General features: G+C 44.9%; 1 protein-coding gene across 1 annotated transcript in view; it reads right to left on the bottom strand.

Moving 5' to 3' along the window:
• PCCB (propionyl-CoA carboxylase subunit beta) overlaps positions 1-19,912 on the bottom strand; it is a 468,181-nt gene that overhangs the window by 192,117 nt on the left and 256,152 nt on the right. Inside the window, exon 10 of the mRNA XM_086943865.1 lies at positions 17,773-17,896. Within this exon, the coding sequence (XP_086799991.1) occupies positions 17,773-17,896 (124 nt within the window). The remainder of the gene's footprint in view (positions 1-17,772; positions 17,897-19,912) is intronic.

Below are 19,912 nucleotides of genomic sequence, written 5' to 3' on the forward strand. Positions count from 1 at the left end.
TGAAAGCCATGCTTTTACAGAAAAACGTGCCCTTAACCTTCGCCGAAAGACTTTTGACCTTCAGGTCGCAAGGTCCTCAGGTGACATACAGACACTTTTACGAACAAACTGCCCTTTCGATTTCACAGAAATGGTACAACGTATCTTTAACATGTCTGATACAATGGGTATAGTACACCTATTTAAAACCATGGGTTCTGGACTGTTAAGCACCTTTCAGACAGTCTTCGGAGTGATTCCAAACTTCATACTCTCCGTATTCTGAAGCATTTTTGAAGGACTTCCTCTGATCCTGTTCCTAATAGCAGGAATCCGGATTATAATCTTTTTGGTACACAATGGACGGCCCAGTCACCAAGGAGATGGAAAAAACGCTCCTGAAGTGCGATACCGTGATCGAATGAATGAATGAATGAAAAGGCACTTATAAAGCATGTGGCTACAGGGGAGGTGTCCCAGCGCTGTGAACCAACATGGACGGAGACAGACTAGGGAAACAGCAGGGTCTTAAGTTGTTTTCTGAAGGTCTGGTGATTGGGGATCAGACGTAAATGGAGTGGCAAGGAATTCCAGAGTTTGGAGGCATTATAGGAGAACAGTCATCCGCCATTTCTGGCTCTTTTTATTCTGGGTACCTCAACCAGACGCAAATTATCTGACCAAAGTTTTCTGTTAGCTTTATAAGGAAGGATCAGGGCTGAGTTAATGGTGGGGCCTGTTCCTAACAGAGTTTTATGGGCAATGCACAGCGATTTAAATTTAATGCGCTCATGCACGTGGAGCCAGTGGAGGGAACGTATTGCTGGTTTGGCCGATTGTCTGTTGGAAGTGCCCGTCAGTAATCTGGCTGCGCTATTCTGGACCAACTGGAGTTTAGCCATTACTGAGGAGGGGGAGACTAGGTATAGTGAATTCCCGTAGTCCAGCCTGGAGAGTATTAGGGATTGTATCAATACCTTTTTTGCTGGTGGGGCAAGAAGAGGGAGGACTTTTCGGGTCATTCTGAGCAGGCTGAAACAAATTGCTGTTGTCTTCCTGGCCTGTGTAGGAAAATTCACCTCCTGCTCCAACCAAATACCCAGACTCTTGATTTCTGTCTTGGGGATAGGGGGAGAACCCATGCTTGAAGGCCACATTGAGTTGGGGTGGAAGCTGCTGTGCTTACCCAAGACCATAATCTCGGTTTTCCCATCGTTGAGCTTGAGCTGTGAACTATCCATCCATTTTGAAATGTCTTATAAGGCAGGCATGGAGACTGTTGGTGTGATGTTCTGCCTGATTGAGTGCCACCACCAGTTCTGTGTCGTCCGCCTAAGTCACTATGCGGATTCCAAAGGGGGCTACTATGGCTGCCAAGGGGGCCATATAAACGTTAAAAAGGGTTGGGCTGAGCGAGGAGCCCTGTGGAAATCCACTTGTTAAGTTGGGCGGTTGAGATATAACTTTCTCCTCAAAAACCATGAAAGGTTCTTCCTTCTAAGAAGGAATGCAGCCATTGAAGCACAGTGCGTGTGACTCCTATGTTGCTTAAACGGTTAATTAGGGTCACATGGTTCACCGTGTCGAACGCTGCGCTTAGGTCGAGAAGAATGATGGCAGTGGAACCTCCTGACTCGAGGATTTTTCAGATTTCCTTTACTACTGCCAATAGGGCAGTTTCCGTACTCTGACAAGGCTGGAACCCTGTCTGGGATGAGTTAAGCAGATTGTGTTTTTTCAAGAAAACCTGAAAGGGTCTGGTTGACAAACTTTTCTGTCACTTTACTTATCCCTGGAAGAAGAGATATTGGACCGAAGTTTTCCAGTTCAGCTGGATCTAAGTTAGGTTTCTTAAGTAAAGCCTTGACCATGGCCTTTTTCCAGCTGGAGGGACCAATCCTGTATTTAATGAAGCGTTAATCAGGTTCAGTATGTTAGGGGCTACTGCTTTTTTCAAGATATTGAGTGGAGCTGGGTCCCTTGGTGATCCACTTTTGACGGAATACAGCAAAGTGAGCAGAGTTTCCAGGGGCATAGGAGGGAAAAGTCTTAAAAGTGGGTTTAGTAGTGCATGGATCTGAATTGATCTGCGCTTCATCCTTCTGTGGTAGGGATTTAAGGATGGCTTGTACATTGTGGTTAAAGAAGTTTGCTAATTTATTACAACGTTGGCCAGAGGGATCTGGGGCAGGTCGAGGGACGGGTGGTTTGAGTAATTGTTTAATAATGGTGAAAGTTTCTCTGGGTGAGTTCTGGGCTGATAGGATCTTTTCTTCACAGTAGGATGCTTGGGCTTTTTTTTTATTTCTGCTTTATATGTTTGGATAGCAGCTCTGTATTCAGATATTTTTGAGGGGAGGAATTCTTTTCTCCATTGCCTTTCCTTTATTTTGCACTGCTGTTTAAATGCACGCAACTCAGGGGAGAACCATGGGGGCGTTGTGATGCCTTTCAGATTTTTTTATTCTGATTTTAGGGAGGACAGAGTCAAGTTCAAGTCCAGCGATTGCTCTATCCAGTTTGAAAAATCTTTGTTTGCTAGTGTTGAGCAGGGTTTAGCATTAGCTTTGGTTCTTTCTAGGGCCTGAATCTATTTCTCTAAGGGAAGTTTAGACCAGGGACGGCCAAAGGTCCAGGTGGGTTGGGGGGAAAGATTTGTGTGTTCATGACATACAATGGAAAACAACACTCCCAGGCAATATACAACAAATTTGCAATGTAGAAAAAGAGCTCAGAGACAAAACATTAAAGAATCATACGTTTTAATCGTCTCAATGAATATATTTATACTTGAAAAACAGCAGTCAATTACTTTCATTAATACATATCATAAAATCATTACTAAAATTAACAATTTAATATTAGTGGCGATGGTTTCTTCTTGTGTGTTGATGACATCAGGAGCGGTTGATCAAGAAATGATCAGTCCATGGGAGCGAGATAGGGTCAGACTTTGAGGTCCTTTAGGTTTGAGAAAACCTGATCAAATAAGTGACCTTTCACATGGGTGGCTTGTACAATCTTTTACCTCAAATGCAGCGCGGAGAGGTCCCTAGTCAGCTCATTTGCGTTAGCAGCCAGTTTATCATCAAAGTGGAGGTTAAAGTCTCCAAGGAGAGTAAAATTGGGTGCTAAGCTTGCTATGTTAGCTGCGGCCTCAAGTAGGGATTGATGGAATGAGCCCATTGCTCCAGGGGGGCGATAGATGAGGATACCCAAAAATGATAGGCGGGTTGAGAATTCTATATTAAAGTGTGTGCTCTCGCAGTCGGTGATTGGACTTCCAAGCAAGCAGCAGATTAATTGGTCCTTATGGATAACCGCAATCCCGCCCCCTCTGCCTGTTGCACAATCAACCCTCCGCATCACAAAGCCTTGAGGGAGGGCTTGAATGATGTCGGGTTTGGAGCATGAGGTAAGCCATGTTTCCGTCAGAAACAACACGTTTGGGTCTAGATCTTTAAGAAGCATCCAGATTTCAGTTGTGTGTTTAGGAAGGGATCTGCAGTTTAGTAGAAAGATTTTGAAATACTCAGAGGGAGTGGAGGATTCCTGGTTGGAGGGAGGGAATTTGTGCTGACATTGCGGGCAATGGTCGGGGAACTTTTCCGGCAGAATGGAATGTGCACAGGAGCTTCCTAAAGTTCTATTAAGCTGTTTGAACTCTGCAAAGGAGTAATGATGTTGATTGGGGGAAAAAAAGCAGTGTTTCTGGCCCCTGGGCCCGATCTGGCGCAGACGGTTGCAGACGGGCTTGCCTTTGGCGCGCGCTGGCGCACACACTGCGTGCGTCCGCTGCACGTTACTCCAGACATGTGGCTTTTAATGGGCAGGTATCAGCTGCTAGAATGCTGACCTGCTGAAGTAGCGTAGGCTTCCTCACTTCCTGTGTTGAGGTACCTTCCCTCCACACAATCTGAACTTTCAGTGATGGGCCAGGGAAACACAGTGCACTGCGTGAAGGTGAGCAAGTGTTTAAAATATAAGAGTCAAGTGCCACAGAATTTTAAAAAACGGTGCGTTTTAAAAACAATGCAGGCACAGTTTTCAGAGCCCTTTGCCAGGCGCTCCAGAACATAAACCTTACGCTGAGGCTGTAATCTTTTCCTCGCGTCTGGGCACACCTTGCGTTCACGCACTGAGTGAGTCTTAGTTCCTGTAATTTAGACCAGTCTGTATCGACTGTATTCTGCCTGTCCTACGATGCCTGTTCTGCGGACAAGAATGCATGTTGGATCTTAGTCTAACATTTCCATCGGTTGCGCCTCCGGATGTGGATGCTTTACTGGACCCAATAACGGCCCATGTACTGCTGTGTTCTCAGCGTATTTCCATATGGATGTCTGCATTTTTAGAGCCACCACAGGATGCTTCAGCTCCCGTTGAAACAGATACCGGCTCCTCTACGAACACTCAGGCCTTGGATGTCACACAAGCTTCCCCAGCATCGGCTGTGGGCACTACAGAAGATCAGCAGGGCAACCACCTCCTCCCCAATATGTCCCAATCCGTGGGCAGGACCACAGCATGTGACGGAAATACGCACCCTCCACATTACATCGCGGGCACACTGCTGTAGCCGTTCAGAAGTATGTGTTAATTTTAGCCAGGTGAGGTACGCCCTGTGAAGAATAAAAAAAATGCACCAGCTGAAAACAAGCATTTCTCGTGCTTTTCCAAGCCCGTTCAACTAGCTCAGCCACGCCTTCTGTGGAATTTCTTCGCCTAGATCCTCTTCCCACTTTTGCCGCAGCTCTAACAACCGAGTTAGGGCTTCGGGTGTCATGCGCCTGTAAAGGCAAGTAACAACCTTAAAGATACCTGCCGCTAATACTACGTACTGGCAGGCCATTTAAGGTTGTGGTTCAGACAACCGTTCCCTCCAATTCTTTTCGATGGCCGTGACGAGAGCAGAATGGAACAAAAAGTCCCCACTAGCTAGGTCGTACCGGTCTCAGAGTATGCCGAAGGGAAGCAAGGGGTTATCCTCTAAGAGGTCCCCCATTACATCCAGCCCCTTCTCTTTCAAGCCAAAAAACGCAGCCCAGGTGCACCCATGCAGCAAAGCAGTGCACATAGCAATGAGGATCTCGGGGGCATACGGACGCGTGAGCCGCGCTCTCCTCTGGCTCCTGTCCCAACAAAGCCTGAACGTACTGAATTCACTAGGGAGCACTTTAAGCCGCAACAGCAATTGAAAAATGATTTGAGAGAGCAGCTGTCCAGAGTTCAGCACCCCTCCCCGGTCATCTAACCCTCTAAATTCCAGCGCTACTGCTTGGATGAGCCACTGCAGTTGAGCCTCCAAGTAAGTCTCAAAGTCAGGGACCGTAAGCTCACCTTCAGACTTTGGCCTCATTAGCGTTTTTAGCACCACCCTGAGTCTGCCACCCGAACAGAAAAAACCTGTGGTCCTTGATTGGAGCGGTTTAAAGATCAACGCCGGTATCCAGACTGGGACGGTACGGAAATAGTACAGTAGTCTGGAGAGTGTCATCTTGAGGAGAGCCACTCGACCAGCCACCGAAAGGGGCAGGGTCCCCCAAAAGACAATGTTACTCTTAAAGCCCCGCATGGCGCGGCCCACATTACCCTCCAATAAGTCTTAATGCGTATGATAGATTTGGGTCCCCAAATAAGACAAGCAGTGGTACTCCCACTGCACTCCTTCAGTAACTGGCAGGTCATTTGCCAATGGGGTAGTTGGGAACAAGCAAGCCTTTGCCCAATTCACCTTTTGTCCAGCAACGGTCCCAAGATCATGAAGCAATCGCTTTGCTCCAACGAGGGCGTCAGCTGTATTGGCTAAGAACATGAGTAGATCATTGGCGTAAAGGGCAATATAATAGATTTGACCATGTACACAGAGACCCATGTAGCGTTGCCCAGTCCTGACCTGAGCCGCTAAAGGCTCCATAGCCAGGGCAAACACAAGCAACAGTGATGTTGCGTCTCCCAGCCAGGACACAAACATTTGGCTGATTGTGTACTCGGAAAAATGTGGCCTTCTTCAAAACAACCAAAATTTGGAATTTAAAACAACTGACACTATTCTTACTGAACAGCATGGCTTTCGGACACTCAAAGTAGTTCGAACTATATATCCGAAAAAAATTAGTAAGACTTATACCGTTTAAAATACAATTTTAGCATTAAAAAAATGCACTATTTTATGGACTAATTAGTTGTTTGCCTAGAAGTACATTAAAATGTTAGTTTGTCGTCCAGTCAGATGAGGAGTGGGTGTTATGTTTCATATATGTACCCCAATATAGGCTCAGGTAGCAACTAAACCCTTCACCTGTATTTCCCCTGCCATTACACTACATAACGGTTCTTGGGACTGACCTTTTACCTAGTTACGGTACTGCTTACAGGACGTGGGGTTTTCCCTGAAAACTAGCATCATTCATTATGCATGAGGATTCTTGGAAACTCAGCAGGACTCCAGTCTCCTGCATAATAACTATGTATAAGGGTCATTCCTTCAGTCATCCTAAGTCAGACATGACACAGCAAGGTAGATCCCCTGAGGGTGCCACTTTGGGTATATAAACACCATATCTTTGCTGAGGCAGGGAGAGGAGAAAAAGGACTTCCATGCTGACACACTGACGCAAGATGTTGAGGTTCCTGCACGCAGACACTCGAGCTCGCAGTGGTCTGACAACCCTCGCAGGGTGTTCATCTCGAGACCTAGACGGGGTCCCACAGTTTTTCACTTAAGGTAACGAGGTTGACTTTATCCTACAGGGATTCTTGGCTCTACACCTACATAAATGCTAGGTACACTTAGGTACATCTAGTTAGGGTCGCATCATAGGAGTACGCATTATTATTGTCATGTATTTTTATACCTGACTGTAGTCATTGATTTAGCACTATGGAAGAGATCTACCATCCTTTTACTCTGTTGGTGCTTATAATCATTTATATCTGTTTCTGACTAATGGTTGTTTCAGCATACCCATTTTCCACTTGAATGATGCTGGTCAATAAATGCATATTGAAAACGTCCCCACTGTGTATTCTGTGTATTTCTCTGAGACAAAGTGAGCACGAGTGACTGAGCGAAAATTACTGTGCTGTTTCCACAACCCGTGATTAGACAGTTGTCATGTTTGATAGTTGCCAAGAACTATTCTCTCCTTGTTAAGAGGAGTTTACAGTGGCACTGTAAGCTAGCTGGTATACAGGCTAACATACCCGGTGGGAGTGTCTGGAATCAGTCTGGACACCAATCCCAGTCTATAATGTCTAAACGCGCAGGTCCTATATAGGTTTAAAGGAAATACACGACACCATGAAGTGCTATTATCGTGTTAGGGGACGCAGCACTTACTGTGAAAGATGAAGGATTGTGAGAGACAGGCACACAGTGTACGGTTTACTGTAAAGTGGCAGCTTTGAGCAGCTCTACTAGTCCCTTTACTGTTTTTCTTATGTTCATAGACCACTCCGCCTGATACCGCGCTATGTTGACCATTTCAAGACGTTTCGCTTCAAGTTTATGGTCAGGACAAGGCATAGGTTAAAGTGAAACCCGGAGCGATCAGCTGAGATGGACTTTAATAATATAATCCCTTATCGAATAGTCATTGTGAATGTGAAATGACCATGGAAAACTGCTTGACTGCAGACTTCATTGGTGAATTCCCCGATTACAAGGTTATCCACGGGCTCAAAATTCACCAGGTTTGTCTTGGTGAACTAGGTCCTCCGAATGCCCCGATTGAGACAAAACTGCGGGAAATGAACAGATTAATTAACAATTCATAAGGAATATCCGGGCTAAATCGGCAATAGAGGAAAATCAGATTAAGGATATGAATGGGAGATTTTAGCAACTGGGTAAGCAATATTGATTTTAAAAAAATTGTTGAAATAAATGTAAAAGTATGAACAAACGGCCTTCATGATAACCGAAGTAACCTATCAACCAAATAAAATACATGTATATGTACATACGTTTCTAGGTAGATCAATCGTTGCCTTGCTCAGGCTGCTGAACTAAATAACCAGTATCCAATATATTTATTTCCATAGGTTTCTAGTAAAGCATACTGTAGTATTCTCCTCTTACTATATATCTCATGTTATTCTTCTCCCTAGCTGCTCAGCCTGTGTGTGTGTTCTAAATGGAACGTTTAGTGTGTGAGCTATGTGTGGAAGGTTTGAGTGACAGAGAGAGTGACAGTTGGATGGATGGGGCTGAGCAGCTAGCAGGCTGCTCCCGGTAGGACTGTGATGTGACTTATCTAAGACCTTGATGGAGCTTATGGATACCTGTTTACCTGCATTATCTTTACTACAATAAATCTACATTGACTACATCATACTGGTGTCATCCCTGATTACGACATATTATTTTTGGCGACGACTAGGAGACGTATCTACACTTAAATGAAGGTACAAGTGGCTAAAGAAACCTCTACATGACTTCTACAAAACGCTGGTGTAAAGATATTACAAGCAATGGACGAATAAACAAAGGAAAAAGAAGATGCAACAAGAAAGGCATTCACAAGGCCTCACAGGTACCTTTCTTTAAAGACTTTAAGATAATAATGAAAAATATGGAACATACTCAAAAACAGAGCGCAGTGCAGTCCTACCGGTGTCCATCACACCGGACAGCCCCCACACAAGCGTACTGTTCTCCATCACAAGGTTCTTCTACAAAAACTTATTCCAAAGACTCTGCACACACAGAACCTTTTAATACAGTAAGCCTTGTCTTTCACTTATTTGACGTTACATAGTGTATGTGCCTGGGAACTGCCTGCATCGCTACATAGCTTATCTACAAACATAATCGGCATAATGGGTGGCTGACAACTCCGTGTGTTAAAACAGACTTTTTTTGACATCAGATTATGTGGCTGTTCATAGGTAAAAGTGGTTATTTCCAGCAGATAGCGCTTTCAGGATTCACCTTTCTGTGTTACACGTACCAGCTGTCATCTCTGGTCAGCAGTAATCAACTGAGTGTGTCAGCAGCCGAGGTGAATTTGATTAGTCTAACAGTCTATTTTGAATAGCACACAGGTCGGCAAATCGACTCATAGATCTACAGAAGAATTACCATCAAAAAGAACAATTTGAATTAAAAATGGCTCGTACACCTAACCTGGCTCGTCGGAGTGTGTTTCTGCATGGTGTAGCGGTATGAAAGTTATCTCCAAGGTTTAACTGTTTGATCAAAGTGACTGCAGGACTGTGCGCGTTGTTTTCCTTTCAGCTGATCCCTAATAATCCTTGGGAAAAGTCCGTTACTCTGGGAGCTCTTTACCGGGCAGACCCCAATTGATTGTGATGACACTGTAGAACTTTCTTGGGGAGTCAGCAATTGTGCTCCATGCGTCATCAGGGATACGAGCCGGTGATTCTTCTTTGACATGTTGGCACGTCATCATAACGTGCGTGAGGAAAACGTCAAGTTCAGAGGTCAGAGGTCCGCTGTTCGTCACACGTGAGCGCTACCTGTCTGGAGCTGACTGGGAGTCTACACCGTTTCGGGTGAAGTGAGTGTTTTCACGTCTGACACCCAACCTCAGCACTCATTTATGAAGTCGTTCAGCTTTAAGCCAAGTTTCTGTCCATGAGACTGCTTCTCTAGGCGTCACTTCACACAAAGCTTTTAATAAATCGGATTCATCAAGACATTTCACCCATCACGGAACACTTCCAAGACATTTCTTTCTGGTTCCTGGTAAAGCATTTAAGGAACGTTTACGGAGCAATTTCCACGAGTTCTGATTAGGTTTATTCTGTGCAAGACTGCCATCTAATGGTCTTTATCACATTTCACTTTTCAGTGTTTCAGTTGAAGGATTTATTTTTTATTATTCAAGAACGTTTATTGAGTTTGTCAGAGTACAGTTTTCAGCTTTACTATTATTACAAGTACAGTTTTACAGTTTTGCTTTTATTCTCTTACATTAGGGTGGTTTCCTTTGCAAAAAGTAACTACATTTCACATGGCCTCTAAACAGGGGTGAACCCTTAAACGGGGTGAGGTTACCCTTGCATGAAGGGTGGCCCTACGCTGGTTGCATGAGGGGTGGCCCTACGCAGGGTAAATGTTATTTCTAATTTTACACAATTGTTGTTCTCTTACACAAGAAGGTGGACCTTACGTCAGAGTATATTTTAAGGATTTTTGTGTCAAATTTTACGCTGAATTACATATATACCCTTACGTGAGGGTGGACATTTCACTTGTTGCAGGGGTGGGACCCTGCATGCTTAAGACGCCTTGCGCCGCACGATTTGAAAGCTTTTCACATAGTTTGTCTCCATGTAATTGGAGTGATTTCACAAGTTGTTCCTGGTGGGGCAAGACATAAGGTTCAAGTCCTTATGTTCTCATTACGTTTTATTTTAGGTTGTCCCCTTTTGGTTGACGGGGGCAGGACATTTGGTACTAGTCCTTGTCCACATTTACACTTTTGTTGTCCAAAACACAGGACTTAGCTTTTGTGTCTCTTAGCTTGGTTTGGGACACGACACTGGGTTTTTAGTCCCTTAGTTTTTTTTGAGTGAATTGTCTCTACATCGAGGCTACATATGTCTCTACATGGAGACCACATTCAGTTGTCCCTGTTAAGGGTCGGGGCAGGACACTGGGTAACAGTCCCTTTTGTCCACACTTTTATGTACATGTTGGTTGTTCCCTGTTTAGGCTGCGGGCAGGAAATTGGGTAGACTGTCCTTCTTTCCACATGTTTATAAGGAGTTTCCCTTCATGGGATTATTTACACTTTCTCTTCAATTTTGTTTGCTAATATTAAAGAAGGGAGATGGGTATTCTGTATTTCATATATTTTTACCTTTTTCCCTTCTCTTTCTATTGCGTAGTTTCTATCCCTCTAGTGGTGTTATTATGTATATCATCCCTGGGTTATTGACTATGTTGCCTATCTTTTGACGAAACAACATTCTTTGCTGAGGTGTTTACAACTCTAGGATGTTTGGTACATATTCATCAACTTTTCTTATACTGGTATGTTTACAGGTTTAAGATGTTAAATGTATCTATTTAACTTGTACACTTATGCTTGTAGTTTTAGACATTTTTAGTATTACCTTATCTTATATCCTTAGCATATAGTTTCATGATGTTTAGCACTGTCTTTCTTTTATAAGGAAAGAGGTATGTAGTATTCTCCTCTTACTATATATCTCATGTTATTCTTCTCCCTAGCTGCTCAGCCTGTGTGTGTGTTCTAAATGGAACGTTTAGTGTGTGTGAGCTATGTGTGGAAGGTTTGAGTGACAGAGAGAGTGACAGTTGGGTGGATGGGGCTGAGCAGCTAGCAGGCTGCTCCCGGTAGGACTGTGATGTGACTTATCTAAGACCTTGATGGAGCTTATGGATACCTGTTTACCTGCATTATCTTTACTACAATAAATCTACATTGACTACATCATACTGGTGTCATCCCTGATTACGACACATACATATTCAACTGAATAGTTCTCTAAGCACTTCAATTTATACCACTGACGTCTGAAGCTGCACATACCGTGACTCACTAAACCAGCCAAGACCCTGGAATGTCTTCAGTGAAAAGATACGAAATGCCACTTATAAACTAAACAAACTACACACAGAAAAAGACACACGATTTGCGTGATAATAAATGTAAGAACACGCTTGTCCTAGGATACTTTTGGGCAACTCCATGGCAGGCCTCTCATTGGGAGCGAAGTCGCACACGTAAGGAATTAGGTCTCTGATAAATGTGATGTATTTATTTTTAAGATGCGTGGCCGCTAAGAAGTGTTACATGCCGTCGCAATTTACACTTGTGGAACGCTACGCCACATATGTGGTTAACGCAGCTGTATTAAATATTGATTTAATATACTTGTTACAAACGTACATCATTCTATAATTTGCAGCAACTCTAAGCTGCTGCTCATTTTATTCCCTGTCTCGAGCTCGACTGAAAGGAGTAGCGTCTCTGATTGGGGAAAACATTTGTATATCTGTAACTGAAGGCATTACACGTTTGTTTCCTCGGGAACATTTGTTTTTACTTCATTCAGGTCCCAATCCCTCATTCTCTGCACCACAATAGAACATCTTTTGCCTCTCATTAAGGCTTCAACTGGCCGATCCAAAGTTCATGGCGAGCAGGTTCAGAAGACCCCGCACTCCCGGGCCATTCTAATGCATGGACTCGGCAGGCAGGAGAGTTACAAAGCCCCCCGCGAGCCAAGGTCAATTTGCATGTGAGAGCAGCGAGGAGCAGCGCGGAGGGAGTCTTAATTGCTTCGATCAAATGAAATGGGGATACCGTCTCTCCCCTCCTCCCAGGTCTCCGGCTTAAGAGAACAACCCTCCTGTGACAGTTAGGAGACCCCTAGACAACGTTTCCTCTCTCAAATGCTGCCCTGTGTCGGAAGTGAAGAAATCACATTATTATTTGAACCTTTTCATGTCAGCTCAGATCAGACATTTATTCACTGCCGAATTATAGGGTGGTCCAATCACGCTGTGCCACGGCAAACACAACTCCAGTTCATTCGCCTCTTTAGAACCACTGTGAAGCTTTCGGGCCAACCCTCGGCTGGGTGAATTATGAATATCTTTATTTAAACCAGGGAGAGGCTGTGGTGTTAATCTCCGTTCTACTGACACTGAACCGGGGAACCAGGTTCCACCCTTGGCATCAGCTCAACAGTCTGTGATTCAGGGCAAATCCCTTAATCCATCTATTCCTAAAAGAAAGGACTGTGATCTTGTGTTATTCTGGCTTGACTATTGCCACTCTGCCTTTCTGGGGCGTAACTTGACACATTCGCCTCCTTGTGCCCCAGCAGGAGATTCACTCGCTCTCCATTGTTACTGGTACCCTTAACGGCTTTGAATAGAGTCTCCATTGTGGCATGGTCCTTCACTGACCTCGCAGAACGGCCTCCCTGTGCCAGCCCTGGTTGCTTTGTCAGGCAGATCAGAAGAGCATTATGCAGACTTGTCTATTCTCCTCTCCCCGGTCACTCAGGCTCCAGAGTCTGGTATCTCTGGGTCTCGCCCTGTCCAGGGCTGGCTTCTTTGAACTTTTAGTGAGTGGACTGAGTGGATAAACAGTATTTATTTGACTGTTTTCGAAAATGTGAACGATGCAACAAAGGCATCAGAGTGCTGCAAAGGAGAAGCATCTGCGGTGGAGAAAAATATATACAGTCGGAACACACTTAAAGTAAGGCATGTAGCACACCCTGCCACTGGTGCTACTAAGTGCCAGAATTTTATCTAATCCCACAAAGGAGAGAGACTGCCTCGGGTTTACTTATTCAGTGCAATTCATGATGGATACTTTCGCCCCACCACTTAAAAAATGTCACCAGATGCTACTGCTGTGGAAGGTTTTCGTGCCAAAGTGATGTAGCTGAGCAAAGGAGTTGGACAGAGTTTGCCATCTTTAATCTGTGGACTGGGAGTGTTGCTGTTGCTTCATGTAGGGGCCTCGATTTTAGTGCTCTGCAGGTCTGTTTGCAGTACTCCAGTCCCAAGCACAACGGTTTTAATCGTGGTTCATGCACAAGGAGAGGGCTGCGGTCGTCTCTATCCTCGCTTCCCTTGCAAATCAATGGGTAGGGACGGGTCCAAATCCACATCCTTGCTTTGAGACATAAGTGCACAGACCAAGCAGAACCACCACACAGGCTCTGGAAGCGAGCTTCGTTCCCTCACTTACGGTCTCATCTGGCTGAGCCATAACCAACTTCAGTCTATGGACATTACCTCCAGAATGTTGGTCAGGGAGTTCCAACGCAGCACTGTGCCATTGCTGACGGCCACCAATGTCTCTGCTAGTTTTCGCTATCTCTTCACTAGACAGCTACCTCCTGCGTTTCCTTGGTTTCCACTTTTCTTGTGGCTATTTGTGTGTTAGTCTTTCCCTGGTTCCACAGGATTCTGACGGATTTATTCCCAGGTAGCCAGTGCTTCCCTTTTAAGCTGCCATCTTGTGAATGGCTCTGCCACTTCTCCCCATTTTTGCACACCGCTTGCTAGATCCTCAGTGCATAAGGATGTAGACAAGGGAGATGAATGCTGAAGTGATGCATAGCTTACTTACATGTAATCCGTATTTATATTCCTAGTGCCCGTCCCTGTCCACACGTGACCACTATGCTGAGCATGCAAGCTTCTGTGAATGACCATCCTGTGCCATACAGAAACATGGGAATGGACCTTTCCAAGGGTTCCCAAACAGGAGTCCTTATTAACAAGAGTTGCTATCAAGAATGGGGTATTGGCTGCTACAATGTACAGGCACGCAGAAATCATACAGTCATACATGAAAAGGGGGCGAGTATAGGAGTGGCAAGGGTAAACAAACGTGGCATAATATTAAAAACAAGCATTAGAAATGCAATAGGTCTCGCAGCATTAGAGTTAGTGCTTTTAGAATTGTTTATGGGTTTTTTTGTAAATCTTTAGCATGAGGTTGAGGGTGAGTGAGGGTGAGTGAGGGTGAGGGGTTGAGGGTGAGTGAGGGTGAGGCTGAGGGGTTGAGGGTGAGTGAGGGTGAGGCTGAGGGGTTGAGGGTGAGGCTGAGGGGTTGAGGGTGAGGCTGAGGGGTTGAGGGTGAGTGAGGGTGAGGCTGAGGGGTTGAGGGTGAGGCTGAGGGGTTGAGGGTGAGTGAGGGTGAGTGAGGGTGAGGCTGAGGGGTTGAGGGTGAGTGAGGGTGAGTGAGGGTGAGTGAGGGGTTGAGGGTGAGGGGTTGAGGGTGAGTGAGGGTGAGGGGTTGAGGGTGGGTGAGGGGTTGAGGGTGAGTGAGGGTGAGGGGTTGAGGGTGAGTGAGGGTGAGGGTGAGTGGGGGTGAGGGTGAGTGAGGGTGAGTGAGGGTGAGGGTGAGTGAGGGTGGGTGAGGGTGGGTGAGTGTGAGTGAGGGTGAGTGTGGGTGAGGGATTGAGGGTGAGGGGTTGAGGGTGAGTGAGGGTGAGGGGTTGAGGGTGAGGGGTTGAGGGTGAGTGAGGGTGAGGGGGTGAGGGGTTGAGGGTGAGTGGGGGTGAGTGAGGGTGAGGGGTTGAGGGTGAGTGAGGGTGAAGGTGAGTGAGGGTGAGGGTGAGTGAGGGTGGGTGAGTGTGAGTGAGTGTGGGTGAGTGTGAGTGAGGGTGAGGGATTGAGGGTGAGGGGTTGAGGGTGGGTGAGGGGTTGAGGAGAAAGTGAAAATTCGAGTCCCAGAATCCAAAGTGATATTAGCTAAACAGAACGAACTGCCTAAAGTTCAAGCACAATTCTAGTGTGGCATCACAGTCTGTTATGACTACACTCCACCCCAGTCGTTAGGGGCAGGTGATTTGCTGGTCATGCTGACAAAATCACGTCTGAACAACGGCAGCAGAATGACGCCTCGCGCAGTTGAAACGCACAAGTGTGTGAGCTCCCAGCATCTACGGGCAGGTCGCCCAAAGGGCGTAAAGGTCCTGGCAGATAGCACTAGAGGCCCTACCACTGTGCGCCAATGTTCAAAAGGTCCTGGCAGATAGCACTAGAGGCCCTACCACTGTGCGCCAATGTTCATACCTTTCCCGGCTGAGATGTTGCTGACTCGGATCTGCGCCGGCTTGTCTCGGTCCTGGTAAGCACCCTTGATCCTGGCGCCGGTGCCGGCGGTCAGCACCCGTGGGGTGGCGTATTCGGGCATGGTCCTGGCTGCTGTGCGTGCGGCGGATGGATGCAGATACTGGACGCCCCCTTCTCCAGCCAGCAGCCTTTAGTGAAAGGAAAAGGAAGCTTCCAGTGAAACGCCGGTTAGACAGGCGGGGCTTCTCTGACGCCTCTAGGATGATGTTAGGAGCTCCATCTAAGGCACAACCTCTAAGAGCAACAAAAAAAGGACTATAGACAGGGGAGCGCCAATAGAAATCTCGCCAACTCGGCGGCCATACAGTAATGGTACACGTTGAATGTACACGTAAAGAATGACAGGCGAAACCATATCTAAAGTCAGCATATTAAGTGATTTCAACAAGTCCTCCTGAAGACACTGGCATCCGCAAAATACATTACAGTTTATAATTTTTTTACAAGGAATTTATAGTCAAAAGCTGATCAAAAACAGTAAGTTGACAGCGGGGTATTACCCGAGTAGTTTAGTAATTCTCCCGCAAATGGGGACATTATAGGCAGATACTTCAAAGAGCAGCTGCGGTACCTCTCCAGTGCGCAGTATAAGGCGAAGCGAAATTGAAGAACACAGCCAGGGGAGGGGGCGGAGAGGGGAGAGGTGCGACACAGCAGGCAGGCAGGGGAGGAGAGTAGGAGGAGGAGGGGGGAGGAGAGTAGGGGAGGCACGGCCTAGCGGCAGGCAGGCAGGGGAGGAGAGGAGGAGGGGGGAGGAGAGTAGGGGAGGCACGGCCTAGCGGCCGTGCAATCAAGTAGTGAGGGGGCGGAGCTGGGGGAGGCTGTGAGAGAGAGTAGGCAAGGCAGGCGGCTGGGGGCATGTGCACGCGCATTTAAGCTCAATGCGCATGCGCATTGAGCTTAAATTTCTCGTGCACTGCAAGGAATCGCCACGATTCCTTGCAGTGTGGATAAAGAGTAGATAAGTCGCAATACTCTCGCCTTGCTCGATGCGCATGCGCATCGACAGGCGAGACCTAAAAAAGCAGCACAGATCACAGAGAGATTACAAAGCAAGTCACTGAATAAATCTGACAAATCCCTCTTGAATATATTACTGTGAAATGGTCCATAAAGTTTAAAAGTAAAAATATTTTTTTGCCCCTTAGATTTCTTCTACTGCTGCAGTTAAACAATAGAGAAATCTAAAGAAGGAAGCCAAATAAATCAATGATGAAAACAGCTAATTAAAATGGGAGGAATCAAGTAAATGTTCGCTTGCAGTTATAAAACACAATAAGTTTACTTAGTGACAACATGCACCAATGTTCCGCTTTAGAAAAAAGCCATAAAAGTCAATTTCTAGTTATCTGAATAGTCTAAACAAATAAGGATTGAGAGAATTTTAAAACTGCTTTTATTAGGCAGAGAAGACTTCTAACTGACTTTTGTACTGGCGGATCTAATAACATAAAAGCACAACTGTTTTACAAATGACCAAAGTCTAACTTCAAACCATGCAGAATTCTCAAAATGGAAGAAAGCACCTAAAAACATAAAATTGTCTGAATAATCCAGAGATCGGTCAAAAATTCTGGATCTCTATAAAAAATGAACCCTTTCAGATTACGCACAGCTGAAGTAAAAGCATTGTAAGTATGGCAAAATAAAAAAAAGTAATTAATTTCTTTAAATTACAGCTGCAAAACATTATCGGTTTTGTTTTATCTCAAAACAAAATACTATCTCAGTTTTGTTTTATCTCAGTACCTTGTTTTACTGAATATTCCAAGCTTCTTTAGGGTGAAAAAATGTGTACCATTTTGGGTGCTTAACATCGGAGGTGAAATGTGGCAAAAACAACAGTCATGTTGGTTGGGGCCAGAAAGAAAGGGGAGCTGTCCCAATAGAAAAGTTATTTTGAGATGGGCTTCAGGTTTAGAAGAAAATTGCTAGCAATTGTACCTTTCATCCAGGAGATGTGATCTACTGGCTAAGCTGCCAACTTTGAACCCAGGACTCTGGAAATGAATCAGTCCTTTGGTATGGAGTGAAAATTAGGTGACGCTGGACAAATCATTTAAACTCACTTGTGACAATTTACAGCTTCCCAGCTAAATTTAAGTTATAACACATAAGAAATATACCAATAGTTTTCTTTAACTATTTAACTCTTCAAGGGTTGAAATAGGTGAAGCTGTTCCTACCTGATGCAACCTTGGGCTGGTTCCCAACAATTCCGACTGTTCTTCCATTCATCCTGGCAAAGCCAATAACTATGTTTTTTGCATAATTGGGCATGATTTCGAAGAAATCGCGATCATCGACAATCTAAATAGAAGGTGAACAATCTAAAATTATTGCATGATATCAGGCACATAACTTTCTTCCGTCCATACAAAGACTCGAAAGACATCTCTGCGTTTTTCCTCATGCCACTCAAAACCATGAAAAATCTGGGCTTCATCATTGACCAGGATCTCACCCAGCAAGTCAACACTTTTGTTTACAAATGCTTCTTCATACTCATGATGCTGGGTTTTCTTCATACCTTATAGAATACCAGCCTTGTACACAATCATTTACTCCGATCTCAACTATGATGAAGGTTTCTAATGGAGGCGTACAATTGGCAAACTCCAGTGTCTCTTACTGTCGCCACAGGAACAACTCCCCACCCTATATGGTCTCCACCTACTACCTTTCACCAAATTTGTAAAATTCCAGTCAGCATGCACGGATCACAAAGTCCTTATTAAGGAGGCCTGGAATGCTGCATCTCAAAACATTCTTCCAAAAACCTTTATCTGATTTTCTCAGTCAACAACACTGCTGTGCACTCCCAAAAACAGAGAGGACCAAATGTAGTCAAGCAATCTTCATAGTTTATTCTAATCTGTGGAAGATTTTACCTTTGTCGTTAGACAAAACGCTCACATTGAAAACATCTCTTCCAGATCGTGTTCTGCTACTTCTAAGTCCTTGGAAGCCCTCAATCGTGGAATGTGCAAGGTGGAAAAATGTAAAGAAGTGGGAAAGCAGAAAGGAAGGTAGGGAACTGCTAGATACAATTTTAAAAATGGTTAATGTCAAAATGCTTCCCCTCATAAACTAACTGCAAAACCTAAGCCCTTTTCAACCATTCTTTTTGTCAATTACGCTAAAACTCATTGGTGTCCACTTTTTGTCAGAGTATTCTCTCCTCTGTGTAACAAGAGGGGTAGTGGGAAGTCTAAACACCCCTAAGGAAGATCAGACAAGCTTGGCACACCATGAAAGTACTAGAATTGTTTATGGATGTACCTTCAGAACAGACTGTAAACCCTACACATTTTAAAGCAATTTATTTGGGGAAATAAGCTGCAAAGTGTATAATGGCTCTCATTTTTAAAATGTAATCTTATTTTTAAAATGTTCTTGAGGGAATGCTCTTTGAGGGAAGCAGGAGTTGCTTGCTTCGCCCACTCTAGGACAATCGGGTCAGACATCAACGAACCATTTTCAAACGTCACCAGCCTCCACAGCAGAGTCTATTGGTTGGAGAACACGGACAGAGTTTCTGGAAATAGATTGCTCAGTTAGAACAAAAAGGCATTTGCCCCTCAGTTTAAGTTGAATAATCAGAGTACTGGCAGACAGTTAATGTAAGTGCCCTTCCATATTCAAGGCATAAATTCAACTTCCAGACATTCAATCAGGGTTATTCAAATACGAACAACTTCTGTGAAAATGTTACTGAACAGACACCTTCCAAAAGGAAAATGTCACTTACCAGTATGCATCTGTTCTTGGCATGTAGAGCTGCAGAGTTACACACTGGGCATAGATCGCCACCTAGTGTTGGACCCGGATGTTTGCAGTTTGTTGTTGTCCTGAAAAGTTCTTTGGAAGTCACAAGATAGGGGACTACTCCTTTGGACCACATTGCGCATGGGCATCGGCTCCATCCTCAGATTGTTTTTCGCCATTAGGGAAATGATGGAACTTTGCAAGAAAAGGAAGGATGTCCATGTAAGCTGTACTAATTAAGATAATAATGGAACAGACAAGGGTAGCCGGGGAGGCGGGTGGGCATGTGTAACTCTGCAGCTCTACATGCCAAGAACAGATGCATACTGGTAAGTAGCATTTTCCGTTCGAGGCATATGAGCTGCAGATTACACACTATGCATAGATTGTATAGCAATACCCACTCTTAGCGGCGACCACCCCTATCTGTTGCAGTAGTTTGAAATAATGTTTTGTGAACAGCCTGGCCTACATTAGCTTGTTGTTTGGTTTGCACATTTACACAATAGTGTTTTGTGAATGTGTGCGGTGTAGACCGTGTAGCTGCTCTACAGATGT

This window comes from Lissotriton vulgaris, chromosome 11 (genome assembly GCF_964263255.1).
Source record: "Lissotriton vulgaris chromosome 11, aLisVul1.2, whole genome shotgun sequence".
Lineage (NCBI taxonomy): Eukaryota > Metazoa > Chordata > Amphibia > Caudata > Salamandridae > Lissotriton > Lissotriton vulgaris.